This window comes from Aulonocara sp. 'chitande type north' Nkhata Bay, linkage group LG14, assembly GCF_057382095.1.
Source record: "Aulonocara sp. 'chitande type north' Nkhata Bay isolate Kocher_YH1m ecotype deep benthic linkage group LG14, A_spYH_male_GT1.1, whole genome shotgun sequence".
Classification (NCBI taxonomy): domain Eukaryota; kingdom Metazoa; phylum Chordata; class Actinopteri; order Cichliformes; family Cichlidae; genus Aulonocara; species Aulonocara sp. 'chitande type north' Nkhata Bay.
In genome coordinates this window covers 31,793,319-31,815,436 of record NC_141357.1, presented here as the reverse complement: position 1 = coordinate 31,815,436, position 22,118 = coordinate 31,793,319, and the positions used below count along the sequence as shown (strand labels likewise).

Below are 22,118 nucleotides of genomic sequence, written 5' to 3'. Positions count from 1 at the left end.
CTTCTTAGAGAAATCTGAATTTATTAAACAGCAACAGCGTGACAAATTCACTGTAACATCCTCAAAAGTGAGCGTGTCACAGACTCATTTCAAATTTAACGGCTATCACTCAATATAACTCCAAGAGTGGATGTTTAAATTGAGGAACTTACCGCTGTCCTCAATGGAGAAATGAAAGATGTCGTTTGTCGCGTTGTCCCCATCCCTCAGAATATAGCATATGCTCATGTCGTCAATTTCAGCTGAAAAAGAGCACATTTACATAAGTACAAGAAAAATCCTGCTCACAAAATTTTGCATCAGCTATTTGGCAAAAACAACTAACAAAATATGTTCAGTTTGTTCCTATCTACTTGTCAGTGTCTTTGTGCCTGTGTGCCTAAATGTGCACGCTGACAGCACCAGGGGAATCCGAGCAAAAAGAACTGCCTGAAAGGGCTGTAAACAAATAAGACTCTTGAATGATGCCGGACATTAAGACCAGCTTGACTCGTGGGATGCCATCACAGCAGTCTGTCTGCTTGCCATCTTGATAGCGTGGTGCTAGACAAGCTTCCTTATAGCACTAAAAACTGCAAAGTTTCCACTTGCTGCGTTCAATATTTTATGTCAGAATATCTCCCTTCAAAGGGACAGATGCATACAAATGTGTAGCCTAAACTTTCAAATGCCCAGGAGATAGTGTCTTTATTTACTGTCTGTTTACTCTTGTGAGAACTCTTGAAATATTGAACAGGCCTCTAGGGGAAAGCATCTCACAGTGACTTAGTAAATAAAAGCAGGGAATACGTGGATATTGACTGTGGCTGCTATCCTGATATTTACCATTACCAAGACACCCCTCTGGTCTGTTTGAAATGTAACTTCTGTACTGCACCATGTTATTTACAAAGCCAGTGATTTGCTGGGAGCTAGAATACCGCATCTCTCTCCCTCTGACATGTTTGCATCTTCACATTATTTATCATCACGTCTGTAATTCTCTTGTCTACTGTTATATTCCTCTGGTAAAGCACAAACCACCCTAAGTTTCCTCCAAAGTGAAATGTTTTAGGCACTGTTTGAAAAATGCTCTCCTCCAGAGCGAACTAGTCAGCCTGAGGCACTAGCATACTTCTTTCTGTAAACAGGCGCTCTCTAGAGTGAAAACAAAAAGTTTATGATTTTTAAGACCATTGGAGTAAGGCCATTTAAAAGTCTAAGTAAAAGCAGGGTAAGATTAAATTCACATCAGACTGCTCCGAATATTTTGAAAAGTCTTCTACGTGAGTTTTACTGCAGGAGATTGCAAATCCATCAGAATGTCACAGGACTGAAAAGTTTTAAAGAGCAGCCTTCTTACCTTGCGTGAAGCTGTTGATAGTTGCATTTCCTCTGGCGTGGTTGATAAGGTAGCCATGTTTTGGGGCTACAGTAATCCTAAAGGTCACAGAGTCCTGAATGCTGTCTCTGTCCTCTGCTTTCAGGGTCTTACTAGTGATCACAAAGCCTAAGTGGCCTGTCTCCAAAACCCGCAGTGTTGGAGCACCTTTATTAACCAGAACCTGTGGTACACCATTATCCACGGAGAGGATGGTAATCTTCATCATTTGAGGTTTTCGGGTCTCAAATACAGTATCGGGAAAGACATAGAAGTCTGTGTGAGTGCCATCGGTGACAGTGAAGGAGAAACTGTCCTCTGTACTCTCTGTGCCATCGTGCCTGTAGCTGATCAAGTTCTCATTCAAGTCCTGCTTTGTGAATGAGGTGACAGGCCGGGTGTTGTTAAAGAGCAGGCGACCATGAACTGGAATCTGAGTGACTGTGAATTTCAAGAGACGGTCAACGGTGTCCCTGTCTTCAACTGTTAGCTCAAAAGGTGTGATGAGTTTGTTTTCTCCCTCAGTCACTGCCAGACTGTGTACCGTCAGTACAGGCTTTTTATTATCCACATCAGCGATGGAGATGCGGAAAGTGCGGAACACGGGATTATAGCCATCAGTCACTTCAAATTCAAAGCTATCCATTTTCACTTCGTCATCCGATGTGTGAATGTAGTAGATTTTGTTGCCAGCCAGCTGGAGCTGTGTAAAGGATGAGATGGGCATCCCAGGTGTGTCTGTGCACTCCAGGTGTCCTCTGACTGGTGCCCGGGTGATTGTGAAAACTAAGTGTTCATCTGGGCTGTTGAGGTCACTGGTACTGAGGAGGTCTGTTGTCAAAGTAACCCTGCCACCCTCTTTAAGAGATACACCTTTACTGACCACATCAGGGAAAACCATGTCTATGCTGCCGATTGTAACATAGAAGTATCTGTCAATCAAAGGGTTGATGCCATCAGTCACATCAAACTTGATGAGGTCTCGAATTCCCTCTTGTCCATTGTGGATGTACACAATCAGACCCTGATCCACCTCGCTTTGTGTAATATTCATTCCAACTGTGATATTTTGCAACGTCCCTGAAGGCATCGCTCTTTGCAAATACCCTTGACTGGGTCCGTATCGAATTATATATGTTAGCGTGCTATCCTCAGAGTCCAGATCAGTAGCTTTTAAAACATCGCTGTTAATGACTTTCACATCACCTATCTCTATTTCAAGGCCATCATTGATTGCCATCCTTGGGGTTTCGTCGTCCACAGGGATAATCATAACAATGACTGTTTTCTCCACACTGAACTTTCCATCTGTAAGAACAATATCAAAGCTGTCCTCTGTGGTCTCTGAGTCATCATGCTCATACACGTAGCTGGAGGCCTCCCTGATCTGATCCAAGGTAAAGTTAGACACAGGGACGGTGCCAGTAGTGAGCTGATTGAGAATAAATCCATGCTTGGGGGGTTTGGTGATGATGAATGTCAGCTGATCAGAGGGGAGATCAGCATCAGCACCATTCAGAATGGGAGTGTCAATAACTATGTTCATGCCCTCCATAACCACAAACTCTCTCATGTAAATCTCTGGCTTTTCATCATTAGAGGGGATTATGGAGATGGGGAAAAAGTGCCTTTCAGAGAAATTGATGCCATCAGAGCATCTGAATGTAAACCTGTCTTCTACTGGCTCGACTCCTTTGTGAATGCTTTGAACATAATAAATGTGATTCTGTTTGATGTCCTTGATGGTGAAAGCACTAATAGCTGTTCCAGACCTGGATTTCTCTGAGCCTGGGGCTGGGGAAATATTTTCCACATACCCTGAAGTCGGCTGTACGATGATTGTACATAGAAGGTCATCGCTGGGGGTGTCGACATCATCTGCGCTTATGTGGAGAATCTGAATGGCATGCTTCTCTCCCTCAACAACAGTGAACTGCGGCCCCACAAAGACCTCTGGAGCCTGGCTGTCCAGAGGAAGAATGGTGACATGCACTCTGACACCTGTGATCTTATTTCCTCCGACAGTCCACTCATCAGACATGTCTGTCAAAGTGAGATTGAAAAAGTCCTCCTTTGTGCTTGAGCCTATCTCCCCACTTGTGTGAGCATAGACCACAAAGCCATTAATAATATCAGCTTGGGTGAATGTGCCCGATGAAACACCTCTAACCAGGATTTCACCCAATGACGGCGGGTCTTCAACTATGAAGGTTAATCTGAGGTCATCTGTGTCCTCATCTCTTCCTTGAATGACATTACTTGTGATTTCTGTTGCTCCATTTTCCAGTACATCTATGTAGGAGCCAATTGTGCCAGCAGGAAGACTTATAGTTGGAGCCTCATCATCAATTGGCTTCACATTGATCTTTATAGTAATTGGGACTATGTGCACCCCATCGCTGACATCTATTTGTATGGAATCTACTGTTGATTCATCTCCATTATGAATGTATGAAATTAGGCCATTTGCAATATCCTCTAGACTGAAAGCATTTCCTTTGGTCATATCAATGAATGTAAACTGGACCTGACCATGCAGTGGTGGCTGAGTTAAGGTGAAGGTTATCTTTTTCTTTTCCGTGTCTGTGTCAGAGGTGTCCAGCTCAGCACTCGTAAGGATATGTCTGCCACGCTCAAGCACAGTAAATCCAGAGTTCTTTATTTGAGGCGGCTTGTTGTCCACAGGCTTTAAAAATATAGTGAAAACCCCTTCTACAGTATTCCCAGAAACATCCTCAACAGTGTATCTAAACTGCAAAACATGAGTGGTAATTCCAAGCTCAAGATCAGGTGGTTTGTAAGCTATTTTGTGGTGATTGATTTGAGCCTGAGTGAAAGTTGTGACTTCGGTGTTTGGATTTTCAGTCAATACCAAAGCTCCGAGTACAACAGGGCTGTTCTCATCTGTGTCTGTCGGTGGCTGCACGATTGTATATTTGAGATCACGATCGTCTGAATCGAGGTCAGTGTAACGGAGGAATTTCTTTCGGAAGTAAGTAAGCTGATACTCATGCACAGTCATTTGCAGCGTCGCCCCAGGGTACAGTTCAGGTGGAAGGTCGTCAACAGGGAGAATTTTGATGTCAAATGAGCTTTGACCTGATTGATTTGGTGGGTCATTGTCATCTTGAACCGTAAACACAAACTGATCCATGACTGTGCTGGTACTGTGAGGTCCAATGTGCTTGTAAAACAGTTTACCATCAGTAATATCCTGCTGCAGCCATTCAGTCACTACTTTCTCATACATTTCGTCCTCTGTATTAAACTTCCAGGTTGATGGGTCTTCTGGGGCCTCAGACTGACGCAGCATCACCTGTCCCAGTGTGGAAAAAGGAGGCTCGATTGTGAATTTAATTGTGGAATCTTCTGAGTCGATGTCTGCTGCACTGAGCATAAGCGAGGTGATAGGCATCATTTGGTTTTTGAATAAAACCAAACCAGTGTTGGCATTTATAATGGGAGGCTCGTCATCTGTCGGCACAACAGTAATAGGAAACAGAAACTCCACCTCATTTGTGCCATCTGTCATTCTGAAAACAATATTATCACTGTACGTGTCACTGCCATCATGTTGATAAATTACTACACCAGCATCAAGGTCAGCTGGGGTGAAAAATTTCCTCCTGGAGCCAAGAACAGTCAATTCACCATGCCTCAGGCCATCAATAACAGTCATTTTCACTTTCTCTAAATTATCCTCATCACTGATTTCCAGATTCTGTGAACTGGACAGAGGCCTGGACTGACCCTCATACAGCAATTGTCCAGTATTCCTAGTAACCACAGGGGCCAGCGTGTTCATAGGCTTTACAACAATCATGAAAGCAAAAGGATCTGACACAGCTCCCTCTCCATCCACAACCTCAAACTCAATCTGGAAAATCCTCTCAGTGTCCGAATCCACAGCAGGGGGCTTGTAGGCAATTTTCAGCTCTTTGAGGTCTCCTTGGTAAAATGAGGTTATTGGCAAATTCCTATCATCAGTGCTTACTATGTAGCCTTCCTCAAAGGACAGGGGAGATGTAATATTGAAGATTAATTCATCAGGATTAGACTCGACATCCTCTGCAGCCAGCATATCCGTGGTTATTGCTGTCATTACAAACTGATCTACTTCCATCATCATCATGGCAACAAAGCTGGGTTTAGGAGGTATGTTGTCTTCACCCTCTTTGATTCTGACCAGAATCTGGAAAAATTCCTGCTTGAGCAAATTGCCTTCTTTATCATGTAATTCCACAACCATCGGAATGTAATCTCTGTTAGGTGACTTCAAAGCGAAAGTGTGCTGATAACGGGTGTTCATTTTAATAAACTCATCACAGTCCACCATTGTTCCGAGGCTCTCTTCATCCACAAGTTTTCCATACCTGGGCAGCACATTGCCACTGGAGAGGGAAGCTATTTTGCACTGATGCGCACTTCTATCATAGGTGAATTCTAAAATTTTCTTATCGATGGGATTACTTGTGCCGAGCAGTTTTTCAACAGTGAGCGGCATGTTTTTCGTCAGCACCTCCAGCTGTGTAAAAATAACCTCCACCTCCATCATAAAAGGTATTATAATTGTATCCGTTTGCGTGTCGTACCTGAGTTGTAACCTCACTCTATCCTTCGGGGGACTCCGAGAGCCAAAGTGAGAATACTTCACGTCATTGGGACCAAATTCACACGGAAACTTTTTCGGAGACAGGTGTCCAGGCCTTTGAGACAAAGGATCGTTGTCTAGGACTGTTATGCTGCATCTATCACCGGGCTGAACTTGGATAACCAAATCGTTGATGGGATCAATGAAGACTGATCTCCCGAAAGGCACGCGTATCCCATTATTGGCAACCAATATCGTGTCTTCTGACAGCTCAGCCCTCAAAGCGTATGATAATCCATAGCTGTCAAAAACCTGTGCAACCACATCACCTGTCAGAATCACTGCGAGCAGAATCAGAGCGACGCCAGTCCCGTGCAGATGCGGGTGAATAATCCAAGCCATTTGTAGAGTGGAACTGCAGAGGAAACACCTTCAACTTTGTGCATGCAACCTTGTAAACCGCGTACCTCGGTTAAAGTTGCAAGAGTACAAATTCGGAGTTGGATAATATCACGCACCTGTGAGCACTGAGGTGCACCATTCTCTCACAGTAGCTGTGCACTGATAGTCCAAACTTCATACTCCTGCCTAGCTGGAGTAAGGAGAGCCACGCCCTCCACTCAGCCAATTGGTCGATATCTCTCCTCCGGAACGCGTTAGCCAGGTTTTAAATGGACGTGGTTTGTGTCATTCTGGGTGGAAAAAGAATGTCGCGTCGGATAAACGCTCAGTTTCATTTAGTAAAAGAATGTGGTGCTATTTATGTATTAGACGTGACTTTGCGTATGTCCCCAGCAGAACTTGCAATAAGATATGTGAGCAAGTTACTTCGTTTAAACACGCCAAAAGCAGACTAGCGGTCTTTATTAAATATACATTCAAATATAGTTGAATTACTCCAAAATATCCACATTAATAAGGGAATGAGAAGTCCAGCTGTATCAATGTGAGTGCAGAAGAGCTTTGTCTCCCTCTCCTGGGTTGCGCTGGAGTGAATATGCTCTGCACGTCTTCATTACCCTCCAAACTCACATTTTTTAATACTCACTGTGTTTGTTTGTTTTTAATCCATTTCGGAAAATTTGGTCTATGATTATATTAATATCTCGTGCAATTTGCAATTTGCAGGATTAACTGTCTTAATGTTTTCTGTTTTATTTAAGAAGTCACTGTTTTTGTCACTAGAGATTCAAATTATGCCTTGAAGGCAGTCCTCAACTCTTTTTTTTTTTTTTAACCCTGCTCACAATCCACTCCTAATGGGATCAAAAGTTCTATTTATCCAAATCATGTGGGAACATTGTCCTGCTTCTTGCTAGGGCAATCTAATCGCAGAGGTCCTCCAGATGTCAGGTGCTTTCCCCAGCAGAGCACTTTCCTCTGACAAGCTGACAAGCCCAGTCATGAACCTCTCTCTGTACCACTTACCTGGAGAACCAGTGTTGATGAAAAGAACACCCACAAAGATACTGCACTACACAGCAGGGCAGGACAGAATGACTGAATTTTATTCCAAGTAGGGTTGATTTTGGTGCCATGAGCACTGCTGCACAGTCAGATAAGAATTACAAATCTGGTAGATTAAGAAATTTGTCTGGTAGAATCAGACATACGTCCAAAGGGGAGTGTATGGAAAAGAAAAAAAAAGAAAAATCTTGAACACGTGTGGTATTTTACTGTTCTCACATTCAAAAAAGAGTTATAAAAATATGATCTTCTCGATCTATAAAGAAAAGAAAAGGAAAATATTTAAATTAAGTGAATGTCTCTATTTAAAAACAAACAAACAAAAAATTCATGATGTGATATTATAGTATATAGTATATCAGAAATCTGTTCACTATTTTTATTACAAATTATATCAGTAAGGAAGCTGACTAAATATTCACTGATAATTTATGGGACAGGGGTGGGATTAAATAAGTGTATACTTCTTCCCACTCCCTTTCAACATGTAAATTAATCAGAATGTTTTTTTGTATGTAATTTGTATAGTATATTTTTTTTCTCTCATTTCTTTTCTAAATGTACTTGTATATTGTTCACATGTTGAAATAAATTACCAATCAATCAATCAATCAATCAATCAATCAATTAAAATGTCAGCAAGACAGATTTCTACAACACAGCCGTGGTATTCATTGAGCCCACCTGCAGGAATAGCTGCTCATCTGTGTATATAGTATGTATACAGATACCTAAGATTCCCTGTAAATAGGCAGCAACTCTAGAGCTTTACAGTGCCTGGAAAAATCTGACTTCATTTGCGTTCCCTCTCTTTTGATCCCCTTTAGATGATTTTTCATTCCATCCACAAGCTTGTGGACGCACACATTGTGTCTGCACTTACCAATAGTTATGCATTAATGACACACAAACCATCTTGCAGCTGGCATGTGTTGAAATCAGTACACAGTAGCTGCCATAACAAACGTTGCACTTGAGTTACACTGGACACTGTTGACAGGGTCCAATTATAAATCTAGCCCAGCAAACTGCAAGGCAAAGCTCCCAGTCCTTGACAGCTCCCAGTTACAAGAGAAAATGAAAAAGAAGATGAATAGGACTTTCTGACAGCAGCAATGGCAGAGAAGGTATTGGATCATATCCAAACCTTCAGGCTTATTTTGGGGAAGTTTGATGATATTCTGTCATATCACATTTATATCAAATTTATTGAAAATGACCAATCATTCTTAGTAGATAGAACTGTCAGTCCATGCAGCAACTGAAGACTGTAATCATGCTCCTGATGTGCAGAGGATTTATTGCTGGGTAGTAACCATTGGCCCGGGACTGAGGTTTAAAAATTGCACTTCGGCTCAATTTCACATACCACTTGTGTTTATCGAAGTAGGAGCTGATTTCAGGTTGCTCAAGTTTTCACGCTGCTGACAGCTGACAACAAAAGTTTCCAGGCTCTTTGTTCGGGAGTTCGACTACTCTTTGTTTGTCGCTGTTAACACTCAAACCTTGGTTTACTTTGTTTCGAGACAACTTTGGTGACAGCTAACTACACTTTTACCAGCCGTCCAAAGACAGTGTCTATGTAGAACAAAAAGATACATATATTTACACTAGGTGGATCATATATCCAAAAATGCCATGTTTTTGCTTGTTGTTTACTGAAAACCTAGCTTCCAGTTTCCTCTCAGCTGGATGCCCTCCCAACAGGCTAAATACTGGAAGACTTGTATTCCCTCCTGTCAGAAACAACACTGTTATTTTAACCATTTTCACAGAGATATACATCATGTAAGGTGCCTTGAGCTCTGAGAAGTGACATCAAGTCAACCTGATACTTGGATAATGAGGCGCTGCAGGATGGACCATCTGTGCCTTCAGCCTGAGCTCAAATCTGGAGCCAAACAGACTCTTCACATTGTTTTGTTATGTGTGTATTCTGTCATTATTAACATTAACCACTATGTCTGGCATTAACATCATTTGAGATTTATACCCTTTAAATGTGGGTGGAATGCAACTGTTAAAAAAGCAATATTGTAATTAATAGACCACACAATGCATTAATTAAATCGAAATTAATTAAGCCGCTTCCCTTTCTCCCTTGTGCTCTTGATAAACGTCTCTTTTGGCACTACTGTGTTTGCTTCAGAGTTCATAAGTGACTCTGTTCCAACAATTGCCTTGACTTATCAGGACTATTTTTGCTGGTGGTCATTCCCTAGAGACAATGCAACCCTGGACTCAGTGATCTCATTAGGGCTATTTTAGCTCATCATTTCTCTGTAACACTGAGTTGAACCTCTAAGCTGAAAAGATGCCAGCTTCTCTGCCCTTCCCTATAAAAGTAAATAGTATAACCCACAAAAGCACGATGCACAGCCTACCAGCAGCCAAATCCATCTTCTCTCATTTATTTTACTCTTGGGATACTAAAGAACAAAAAGGCAGCTGATCTAGTGAAGTGTAATCATATTCTTTATTTGCACTCCCAAATCCCCAGGTGTCTGTGAACCCATGAATTAAGACTATAAAATATGGCCCTAGCACACATACTGCTTGCAAAACAAGTCAAGTATATTTATGGCATTCTTTTAAATAAATAGCTACAATGCAAAGTACTTTGCAAAAATCCAGGGATAATCAACAGATAGAACCAATTTTATGAACTGAGACATAATTTTATGTGCATGTGGAGCTACCTTCGTGTGTATAAAATATAGGTTGGCCACATTATGTTGACTTCCACTTAAATCAGGAAAACTGCAGACTATAGCATTTTAGCCTTAGCAGGTTGGATACATGGGTGGAAAAGTGGTGCCAGTGTGACTGATGTATTTGTAGAAGAACGTCATTCTCCACCGATTTCAGAATGAAGTTTGTTGAGCAATAAAACAATTCAGAAAATTAAAGAATTATGAATGAGATCATCATTTATTAATTGTGTAATGAAAAAACAGACTTTAAATTTTCTTTTAGTCAATAGCAGTGTTTATATTTTGTCTTTTTTAAAATTATAGCTATTCGTGGATATTGATTTTTAATGAAACATGGTATTTCAGGTGACTTCAGAAAAAAATTGCATAAAAGTTGAAATTTAAGTTGAAGATGTTTGCAAATGAGGCAAATCAAGAAAGAAAAATTGTACTTTTTATTAATGATCATAACCAGGTTTGTCTATGGGGCAGGAAAAAAAATCTAGTTCAGCAATGCAGTTGGTTCATTAACCAGTAATATGTCAAAAAATGTGCAAAAAATCATGCAAAGAACCTGGAATAAGGAATAAGGGATAGTGGCTGAAAAATATATGCATGAGAAAAATAAGAAATGGGAAAAGGAATGAATAAAACAATCAGATGAATCACGAAAAAAAACGGATATAGTATTGTTAGTGGTCATGTTAGGATAAGTGTAAATGACAATATGTATGCAGTGTGGTGTGGGGAATCCTTGGCCTATGGAAAAGTCTGATGGCATGTGGCCCAGTGGAAAACGTCTGGTCTGGAACATGTGAACCAACAGAGTAAAAGAAACAGAGCTTGGATTAATAATAAAATGTCTGATCTGAGTTCACAAGTCTCCAATCTACAATAAAACCATTTCCTCTATGTGCTGCTAATTGTTTGATGTAGTTGCCCTCTTGTAAGTAACCATTTTATAATGAGATTTTAATCAAGTGTGATGTGTAACTCTGTGTTACAAATCCTCCACAGTGCAACAATGCTAAAGCAATTGAGGGGCACCAGGTTACTGTCAAAACTGCCTTCATTATGGCTTGGCTCGATATAGTGCCAGTTAAGGACACAAGCACATTTACCCATTCATCTGTAACTGAAAACTGTGTGCAGTCTTTTATGTGTTATTAAAACTCAAAATTATGGGCTTCCTGTAGAGATGTGGTCGCCTACAGGTCAAAGGTTACATCAGTTAATCGGATTGCTGCCGGATACCCCACAGGCCTTCCTACTCTTGATGAGTTTTCAAGCTACGAGGCACTTAACATTTATGCCCACCGTGTGGGCTGAACTCGTTTATGCTGCACAAGAAGAAAGAGAAATGAGATTTCAGCTGGTGAGAGTCACTGCGTGACTTCTGCACATCATTTTGTCATGAGCGGAAAAAGTTGAGCAGAGTAATCGGTGTGGGAAATTACAAATTTTAGTTCATGATCTTCTGCACTGATTTTATTTTATTTTTTTAAGTGCCAGATCTTTTTTAAAGTGGACCAAACACTTCATTTTAGGCAGTCTTTTAAGGTTGTTAAACTTTTCAGTTTCCACTTTATGATGAGCTAAATGTGTTTTCCCTCTCGTCTCTGTTTGATCTAAGCTGGGGACTAAATCGGCGATACCATCAGGACGAAACAGAGAGCAATCACTAGATGCTCGTGAAAAAGCTGCATACACAGCACATGTGGAGATAATAACAATTTAACTCTGTCTGCATTCCAATGTTGTGATTGTTGTGATATGATCCAGATTAATCTATTTTAGAAACCGAACTAAGCACATTTTTGTTTTATTTACTCTGACATAATGACATTTACTGCCTTAGAGTGAGAGCACATATGTAGATGCCTATTGTTCCAATATGCTGGGGAATGTCTCAAATATTTCTAAGTCCCCCTGCCAAGCTGTAATTGACTTAATCTTTCCATTAGCCCCTAGTTGCCAAAGCCAGCTGTCATCTGTTAAAGTTAACTGCTGTAACAAGGTGCTTTTCATGCTTTCTGGTAGATGTGAAGACTCAAGGGGGATTTTTAACCCCCTGACCGCCGGCACAGCACACAAACACACATACTCATGCATACCTCCTCATGCGTACCTGTATGTTCCCTGCTGACAGCTCTTATAAGCAGCAGCACACAAACTGACAAATTCTTCATTTTTTTCAGGTTATGGGGCACCGCTGATCTCATTGAGCTTGTTAATACTCCTGTAGACAGAAATAAACAGAACCTTTAACCTACACGCATCATCACTTCTCCACAGGTAGCAAACAGAGATAACAAGTCCCTGCAGCTTGCTAGGAGACAAAACCACATATGTAGAATGAGAGAAAGCAGAACTGTTTCTTATATTTCCTTAAATTATTTGAACATGCAAAATTAGCTTACAAAATATAAATTATTACAAAGTTGAATATATATATATGCGTGAATACATGTCTATTTACTTCACTGCCACTACCAGAAGATGGCAACATCACATTATACAGTAAAGCGTACAGTATTGCATCAGAAATATATTATTGTGTGACAGCATGATACAGTGTTAAGAAACACAGACAAAAAAGTCTTATTCTAGTGCAGAACTGATACAAAAATGTAGTTTATTTTTAAGTCTTGATGAATTAAAATTAAGCTGAACAAGGCAATTACAACTTACTATGTTTTACAGCACAATTTCATCCACGTGCATACAGTGAAAACGTACATGCATGGATCTTTCAATAATTAGATGGGAACCGTGCTACAATGAAATTTTCAGACGTGTTCGTTTTGGTTCAGCTTGTCAGTCACGCTATTTTCCATAGTTGTGTTTTCTCACTACTGAAAGACTGCCGGGCTTAATTAGTTCAAGATCTCAACAAATGACTTTGAACTTCTATTGCTAGCTTGACTATTGCATCAGTGTTCAATTTTAGAAGCAGGGTCAGAACCTGGCCAATACATACCACATCTAATTGACAGAAGCTGGACTGCAATGCCAAATGAGTTCTACACCCACAGGCACAGCAAATGCCCTGAGGTCCTGTTAAAAGTGAGCATATATAACGCACAATAATGGGAAACGGTGTATACTTTGTTTATTTCAGTTTTTCTTTTATTTAATCATTTATTTTTGTTCTTATTTAATTCAGTCATGACTTTTAAACAGACTGAGGAAACGTCCACCAAATAGTGACTGACTAATGTGAGGTAGAAGGAGGGCTTATATATGTCTGGTCTTCTGTACCAGGCAAAGTTCAGTCAGTTTATCAAGTAATGACTAAATAGAAGCAGGGTCAAAACCTGGTCATACAGTAGCTTTCTCATTAAAGCAACCAACAACAAAATCAACAACTGTAACCCTTAAAACAGATACAAAAAATCTATTGATATATTGTTAATACATTTGTCTTGAATGATGAAAGCACAATTTATCATAGTGGTACAATTTCACAGTGATACAGCAATGTGTGTATCAATATTCCTGACATACTTAATACAATCTCATAACTTTAGAAATATCTGCTGATGGCTGGTGCACCAGAAACCTGATCAAAAGTTTACTACTGAGACCTTTTTTTGTAAGTGCACGGCAGTTCTTGTTATTAATTATGTGCAGATTAAACACATAAATCCCAAGTGCTGGCACAGAAAATAAGAGTCATTGCATACTTGAGAAAAGTGAAAATAGTAATCAACAAGCCGAACTGGGTCGCAGGAGTCTGAGAGGAACAACAAACATCATTAACAAACGTTTGACCTAGAATTTCTAACTCTCATTGAACGTTCTCCTCTTAAGGAAGTTCCTTAAGTTAAGGAAGTCTTAAGGAAGCCTTTCTGTAATTCACTGGTTGGAAACTGTCTTAAAATGATCTTGTAAGTAAATTCAGTGCTTAACAATTTGACCACAAGTCAGTGAAAGGCTTACATCAGATTTACCCTAAATTGCAATTTTAGTAATTACCAAAATCATTTTTTATATTTCTGTTATGCTTAATCCATCAGTATCCACTAGCACTTTCATCAAAATGATTAAAGAGCTTGCTAATGATATTTTCAATGAATTTCAATGAACTTTCAAATTCACTGCTTTACAAAAACAAATACAAAACAGTAAAGCAAATTAAGATTTTGTAAAAACTACCAAGTGAAACTTATTTACTTGCATTCCTGAACAAATAAATTAGTCAAATACATTTGGCAGATTTCTAAAATATTTGTGTTTTCTTGTTTTAATGACAAGTGGTCTAATACATTTGTTGGACACTGTATATACATATGAATAAAAATAAAAAACTGTAGTAGCCTGGTAGCCTGGTGGCGTAAAAAAAAGAAAGAAAGAAAGAAAGAAAGAAAGAAAGAAAGAAAGAAAGAAAGAAAGAAAGAAAGAAAGAAAGAAAAACATTATTTAAGAGGTCATTAGGATTTCTTAAGAGAAGGCAACATCCCTCTGCCCTCTAGTGGCAAATGCATTAAGTGACTTGGTGAGGGTTGTTTAACTCTAAATCACAATTTCTATCCAGTAAAATCCCACATAATTAAAGGGTGTGGCTTATAAATTTAAAAGAATGTACATCTGGGCACCAGGTGAGCAGGCGCCTATATGCCTAAGTGCAGCCCAGGTTTGAGTCTGTGACCTGCTGCATATCTTCCTCTGTTCTCTCGCCCCCTTTTCCTGTCTACTCATGTTTGACTATCAAATAAAAGCAAAATGTCCTAAAATAAATCTAAAAAGATGTGGGCCCATTTCACTTATGTGCTTGCAAACACTGCCAAGAAGAACATTCATAGGCTTCCGTTTTGTTTAGCGTTAGTGATAAAAGAAATTGGGATAATAGTTTCCAATACCAAGCTTTACATTTTTATGATGTTGATAGTTTTTTCTTTGAATATGGTATTGGGCTCATGTCTCTTAAACGTCTCTGATTATGAGCTTGCCCTCAAAACCAGGTGTCCAGGTCTGTGACTTTATCAAGCTTTTTGAAAAGCTCCCAGCTTAAAGCAGGATTGGACAGGACAGGCTGATATACAGAAAATGAAAGAAATTACTGTAGTAATCCCAGATCTGGTGGAGATCAGACCTCTCCACCAGAGAAGCCAATGCACTTAGCGAGCAGAAATATTAGGGGAACACGGTGACAATGTACTTATTTGGCAAATATGGTGCCTTGAAAATGCATTTCTTAGCTTCTGATTTCTTAGTTGTTTTTTTGCAATTTGTTCATCAAACAAATTTTGATATTAGATTAAGCCAACCAAGTAAATACAAAATGCTGTTTTTAAATAATTATGTCATTTATTAAGGGGGGGAGAAGCTATCTAAACCTGTCTGGCTCTTTGTAAAAAGGTGATTGCTGCCTTTGTTAAATGATGATTTGATTAACAACTTGGAAAGCTGAATTCAATCTCACAAGCCACACCCAGCACTGATTACTGCCAGACTTGTTGAATCAAGAAATCACTTAAATAGAACCCCTCTGAAGTGAAGCAGGATGAAAGAGCTCAAAAAGCAGCACATTACGCCACAATCGAAAGACACAGCTGAGAAACAAAGTAAGGGACATTTTTCAGTATAGCAAATGTGACAAAGCCATTTCTAAGACTTTGGGACTCCAGCAAAACATGGTTACCCCCCTTATCTACAAGACTTGGAACGGTGGTGAACCTTCCCAGGAATGGCTGGCCTACCAGAATTACTTCAAAAGAACACTGACAACCCATCCATGAAGTAGGAGTAGGAAATATGAGTAGGAAATCACAAGAACCCACTTGCCTCAGTTAAAGTCAATGTTCATGATTCAACAGTAAGAAAAAAAACCTGGAGAAAAATGAGATTCACGGGAGAGTTCCAGGGCAAAAACAACTGCTGACCAAAAAGAACACAAAGGCTAATCTCACATTTGGCAAAAAACATCTTAACGATTGCCAAAACCTCTGGGAAAATAATGTGTGGACTGAGTTTGGAAGGTTTGAGTCCTATTACGTCTAGCATAGACTGGTTTTTCTAAGGTTTTATGGACTGATGAAATGAGAGTGAGTCTTGACGGGCCAGATGGATGGGCCCGTGGCTGGATTGGTAAAGGGCAGAGAGCTCCAGTCCGACTCAGACGCCAGCAAGGTGGAGGTGGAGTACTGGTTTGGGCTGGTATCATCAAAGATGAGCTTGTGGGGCCTTTTCGGGTTGAGGATGGAGTCAAGCTCAACTCCCAGTCCTACTGCCAGTTTCTGGAAGACACCTTCTTCAAGCAGTGGTACAGGAAGAAGTCTGCATCCTTCAAGAAAAACATGATTTTCATGCAGGACAATGCTCCATCCATCCCCTCCTTGAATCGCTACCTTATCATGGTGGAGGGGTTTGTGTGTCACAGGGATCCCAGGGGCTATGTTGTCTGGGGGCTTTTGCCCCCTGGTAGGGTCTCCCATGGCAAATTGGCCCTGGGTGAGGGACCAGACAAAGAGCGATTCATAAGACCCTTATGAAAAGGACACCGAGGGAACAGTTTACCCTGCCCAGGATAGGGTTACCGGGGCCCCGCCCTGGAGCCAGGCCCGGGGAGGGTGCCCGAGGGCGAGCGTCTGGTGGCCGGGCCTTAGTCCATGGGGCCCGCCGGGCACAGCCCGAAGAGGAGACTTGGGCCCATCCTCCCGCAGGCCCACCACCCGCAGGAGGCGCCATAGGGGTCGGGTGCATTGTGTGTCGGGTGGCGGCCAGGAGCGGAGGCCCTGGCGGACTGACCCCCGGCTGCCAAGACTGGCAATAGGGACATGGAATGTCACCTCTCTGGTGGGGAAGGAGCCTGAGTTAGTGCGTGAGGTTGAGAGGTACCGGCTAGATATAGTCGGGCTCACCTCTACACATGGCTTGGGCTCTGGAACCAGTCTCCTGGAGAGGGGCTGGACTCTGTCTCAGTCTGGAGTTGCCCCTGGTGAGAGGCGGCGGGCTGGGGTGGGTATCCTAATATCCCCTCGGCTTGCTGCCGGTACGTTGGGGTTTTTCCCGGTGGACGAGAGGGTTTGTTCCCTGCGCCTTAGGGTCGGGGAACGAGTCCTGTCATCTGCGCTTATGCGCCGAGTGGCAGTTCAGAGTACCCAGCCTTCTTAGAGTCCCTGGGGGGGGGGGGGGTGCTGGAGGGTGCTCCACCTGGAGACTCTGTTGTCCTGCTGGGAGACTTCAATGCTCACGTGGGTAACGACAGCGAGACCTGGAGGGGCGTGATTGGGAGGAACGGCCTCCCTGATCTGAACCCAAGCGGTGCTCTGTTATTGGACTTCTGTGCTAATCACAGTTTGGCCATAACGAACACCCTGTTCGAACATAAGAGTGTCCATAAGTGCACGTGGCACCAGGACGCTCTAGGCCGTAGGTCGATGATCGATTTTGTAATCGTATCAGCAGACCTGCGACCATATGTTCTGGACACTCGGGTAAAGAGAGGGGCTGAGCTGTCAACTGATCACCACCTGGTGGTGAGTTGGATCAGGTGGCGGGGGAGGACGCTGGACAGACCTGGTGCACCTAAACGCGTAGTGAGGGTGTGCTGGGAACGTCTAGCAGAGGCCCCAGTCCGCGAGATCTTCAACGCACACCTCCGGCAGAGCTTCAACAGCATTCCGAGGGAGACTGGGGACATTGAGTCCGAATGGACCATTTTCAGCGTCTCCATTGCCGATGCTGCTGCATTGAGCTGCGGCCGCAAGGTGGTTGGTGCCTGCCGTGGTGGTAATCCCCGAACCAAATGGTGGACACCAGAGGTGAAGGGAGCCACCAGGCTGAAGAAGGAGTCCTATCGGGCTTGGTTAGCCTGTGGGACTCCGGAGGCAGCCGACAGGTATCGACAGGCCAAGCGGAATGCGGCTCGGGCAGTGGCTGAAGCAAAAACTCGGGTGTGGGAGGAGTTCGGAGAGGCCATGGAAAAAGACTTTCGGACTGCCTCGAAGAGATTCTGGCAAACCGTCAGACGTCTCAGGAGGGGAAAGCGGTGCTCTACCTGCACTGTGTATAGTGCTGGCGGAGCGCTGCTGACGTCGACTGAGAAAATTGTCAGGCGGTGGAAGGAATACTTCGAGGACCTCCTTAATCCCACTGACACGTCTTCCGAGGAGGAAGCAGAGTCTGGGGATGAGGGGAATGACCCGCCAATTTCCGGGGGCGAGGTCACTGAGGCAGTTAAACAACTCCTTGGTGGCAGAGCCCCTGGTGTTGATGAGGTCTGCCCCGAGTTCCTGAAGGCTCTGGACGTTGTAGGGCTGTCCTGGTTGACACGCCTCTGCAATGTTGCGTGGAGATCAGGGGCAGTACCTGTGGACTGGCAGACCGGGGTGGTGGTCCCCATCTTTAAGAAAGGGGACCGGAGGGTGTGTTCCAACTACAGGGGGATCACACTCCTCAGCCTCCCTGGGAAAGTCTATGCCAGGGTGCTGGAAAGGAGAGTTCGTCCGTTAGTCGAACCTCGGATACAGGAGGAACAATGCGGTTTTCGTCCTGGTCGCGGAACACTGGACCAGCTCTTTATCCTCTCCAGGATACTTGAGGGTGCATGGGAGTTTGCCCAACCAGTCTACATGTGTTTTGTGGACTTGGAGAAGGCATTCGACCGTGTCCCTCGGGGTGTCCTGTGGGAGGTGTTGCGGGAATATGGGGTGTCTGGCCCATTGCTACGGGCCATTCGATCCCTATACAACCGTTGCAAGAGCTTGGTTCGCATTGCCGGCAATAAGTCGGACTCGTTCCCGGTGGGTGATGGGCTCCACCAGGGCTGCCCTTTGTCTCCGGTTCTGTTCATAATTTTTATGGACAGGATTTCTAGGCGCAGCCAAGTGGCGGAGGGCTTTCGCTTTGGTGGCCTCAGAATCTCATCTCTGATTTTTGCAGATGATGTGGTTCTGTTGGCTTCATCGGGTGAGGGCCTCCAGCTCGCACTGGAACGGTTCGCAGCCGAGTGTGAAGCAGCGGGAGTGAGGATCAGCACCTCCAAATCTGAGGCCATGGTTCTCAGCCGGAAAAGGGTGGAGTGCCAACTCCGGGTCGGGGATGAGTTCCTGCCCCAAGTGGAGGAGTTCAAGTATCTCGGGGTCTTGTTCGCGAGTGATGGGAGAAGGGAGCCGGAGATCGACAGACGGATTGGGGCTGCAGCTGCAGTAATGCGGACGCTGCACTGGTCCGTCGTGGTGAAGAGGGAGCTGAGTGTAAAAGCGAAGCTCTCAATTTACCGGTCGATCTACGTCCCTACCCTCACCTATGGCCACGAGCTGTGGGTAGTGACCGAAAGAACGAGATCGCGGATACAAGCGGCAGAAATGAGCTTCCTCCGAAGGGTGGCTGGCCTCTCCCTTAGAGATAGGGTGAGAAGTTCGGCCATCCAGGAGGGGCTCAGAGTAGAGCAGCTGCTGCTCCACATTGAAAGGAGCCAGCTGAGGTGGTTCGGGCATCTGACAAGGATGCCCCCTGGGCGCCTCCTGGGTGAGGTGTTCCAGGCATGTCCCACCGGGAGGAGGCCCCAGGGCAGACCCAGGACACGCTGGAGAGATTATATCTCTCGGCTGGCCTGGGAACGCCTTGGTATTCCCCCGGATAAGCTGGAGGAGGTGGCTGGGGAGAGGGAGGTCTGGGCCTCTTTGCTTAGGCTGCTGCCCCCGCGACCCGGCCCCGGACAAAGCGGATGAAGATGGATGGATGGATGGATGGACAATGCTCCATCACACGCGTCCAAGTACTCCACAGCGTGGCTGGCAAGAAAGGGTATAAAAGAAGAAAAACTAATGACATGGCCTCCTTGTTCACCTGATCTGAACCCCATTGAGAACCTGTGGTCCATCATCAAATGTGAGATTTACAAGGAGGGAAAACAATACACCTCTCTGAACAGTGTCTGGGAGGCTGTGGTTGCTGCTGCACGCAATGTTGATGGTGAACAGATCAAAACACTGACAGAATCCATGGATGGCAGGCTTTTGAGTGTCCTTGCAAAGAAAGGTGGTTCTTCTTGAGCTCTCAGCGAAGGCGGTCGCACTTTCTCCTCTCCTCCTCACCCTTATCTTCCCTGCTTCGCCTCTATGTCCTTGTCTTGTCTTGTGTGAATTTACTTTCCCTGGAACAGTCTCTCACTGTCGTTCTCTAAACCTAAAAGAGAATTATGGATTTGATCAACTGGTCTCTGAGTGCTATTGACACCCTTTTCTCAACGAGAAGTCGGGGCTCGGGAGAGCCTGAGTGCCCTGGAGGGACTTTCCCTGCCGGTTACACGATGGACGGGTGGCAGAACTGGAGGACCGTGTGCCTGGCGGGACTGTCGATCGAGGACGCTGAAGATATCTACCTATTCGGAACCATGATAACAGGGTTCATGCTGATCGGCGTTGGCTTAGCCCTGGTTTATCAGAGAAATAAGAAAGCGGAACCGGCTGTTCAAACCCCCACAAGGCTGCCCGCTGGATTCGAAGCGACGGGACGAGGTGCGACCTCTCACAACGAACGTAATATGGTCAACACCTTGGAGACGCTTACAGCTGCTGTGAAGGCTCAAAACAACACCATTGAGCGTATGAGGGGAAACATCAGAGAGAGGCCTGCTCAAAATGAGACCCTTGAGCGACAGTTGGAAAACATCGCGGAGCGGATCACTGCAGTTGTGAGGTCTCAGAATCAAAAGACTGACAACACCACGGAACAGAAGTTTGATACCATCATGGGGAGGCTCGCAGCTCTTCAACGGGAGATCGAGAGACCAGCCTCGGAGTGCTAGAATTCGAGCTGCTCACAAAGGAGAAATCAACAATATTCAACATTTGGACACCACGGCCCCAGCTGCAGGCCCAAGGCTGGAGCCCACCAAAACAACTCCCTGATAACGACTGTGTGATGACTATTCTTCCCGCCCCATGAAGGAAACCTGGATTGGCTGGAGGACTGTTTACTTAGCCTGATAGGCCGAAGGACACTGTCTCAGCTAAACTATGGACACGCACACACACACACTTACACTGATAAGCACTCACTCATCCCCCTCCCTTTCCAACGCCTTCGATGCTTGTGCCCTACCGGGGATGATAGCAGTCAACTGGACCAGCACAGATGCTGCAGGACCGGATGCGCTGTCTACGCCGGCTCTCTCTTACCCTTTACCCGCCCCTGTTGCTTGTCTCGTGTTTCTATGGTGTATTGATAGTCATGTGCTTTTGTGCTGAGGTGTTTTTTCTTTTATCAAACTGTTCTCCCACTAGGAGCTCAGTCTGAGTGGAGTTTTTTTTCTCCTCCTCTTACCTCATGTAGTGTATTTTCGTTGTTTTTTTCCTATCAGCCTACCTTCTGACATGTCTGCCCAATGTGATGTTTGTGTAAAGTCGGTCAGAAGGTTCCTTTGTGAGTGCGCATGCGCCATTAGCGTGCTGCCTGCTGTAACCCCTAATTTCCCTCGGGATGAATAAAGTATTCTGATTCTGATTCTGATTCTATATTGGTCGCTGATTTGTTTTTGTTTTGTTTTTGAATGTCAGAAATGTATATTTGTGAATGTGGAGATGTTATATTGGTTTCACTGGTAAAAATAAATAATTGAAATGGGTATATATTTGTTTTTTGTTAAGTTGCCTAATAATTATGCACAGTAATAGTCACCTGCACACACAGATATCCCCCTAAAATAGCTAAAACTAAAAACAAACTAAAAACTACTTCCAAAAACATTCAGCTTTGATATTAATGAGTTTTTTGGGTTCATTGAGAACATGGTTGTTGTTCAATAATAAAATTATTCCTCAAAAATACAACTTGCCTAATAATTCTGCACTCCCTGTATGCTGCTTTACAACCTGAATGCCTTGCTGTCTTTGATAAAACCATGAATTCTGCTCTCGACCAGAAAAGTGCTTGATTTAAAACACTTCGGAACAGAGCAGATCAATGACAACAATAACAATAATAACCAGTCCTGCAAATTCCTCTGCACTGATGTAAAAACACTCACTGCTAGATCTTTGCTAATGCTTGTTGTAGC

The 22,118-nt window shown here is 43.5% G+C and overlaps 2 protein-coding genes across 2 annotated transcripts in view; one reads left to right on the top strand and one right to left on the bottom strand.

Annotated features, from left to right (window-relative positions):
• The window catches only part of LOC147314971 (FRAS1-related extracellular matrix protein 2-like), a 50,366-nt gene extending 43,866 nt beyond the window's left edge, over positions 1 to 6,500 (bottom strand). The window contains exons 1-2 of the mRNA XM_086262090.1: positions 1,343 to 6,500; positions 153 to 242 (exon numbers count right to left, since the gene is read on the bottom strand). Of these exons, the coding sequence (XP_086118216.1) occupies positions 153 to 242; positions 1,343 to 6,353 (5,101 nt within the window). The 5' untranslated portion in view covers positions 6,354 to 6,500. The remainder of the gene's footprint in view (positions 1 to 152; positions 243 to 1,342) is intronic.
• A 13,620-nt stretch (positions 6,501 to 20,120) lies between these two features.
• Positions 20,121 to 21,695, top strand: LOC147314970 (uncharacterized). Its single transcript, XM_086260312.1, has one exon. The coding sequence runs from the start codon at positions 20,259 to 20,261 to the stop codon at positions 20,865 to 20,867; it is 609 nt and encodes a 202-aa protein (XP_086116438.1). The 5' UTR covers positions 20,121 to 20,258; the 3' UTR covers positions 20,868 to 21,695.
• The last annotated feature ends 423 nt before the right edge of the window (positions 21,696 to 22,118 follow it).

What these genes read in the sequence shown, in the direction of transcription:
- LOC147314970 (XM_086260312.1), top strand. Translation starts at nt 20,259, where the DNA reads ATGGATTTGATCAACTGGTCTCTGAGTGCTATTGACACCCTTTTCTCA.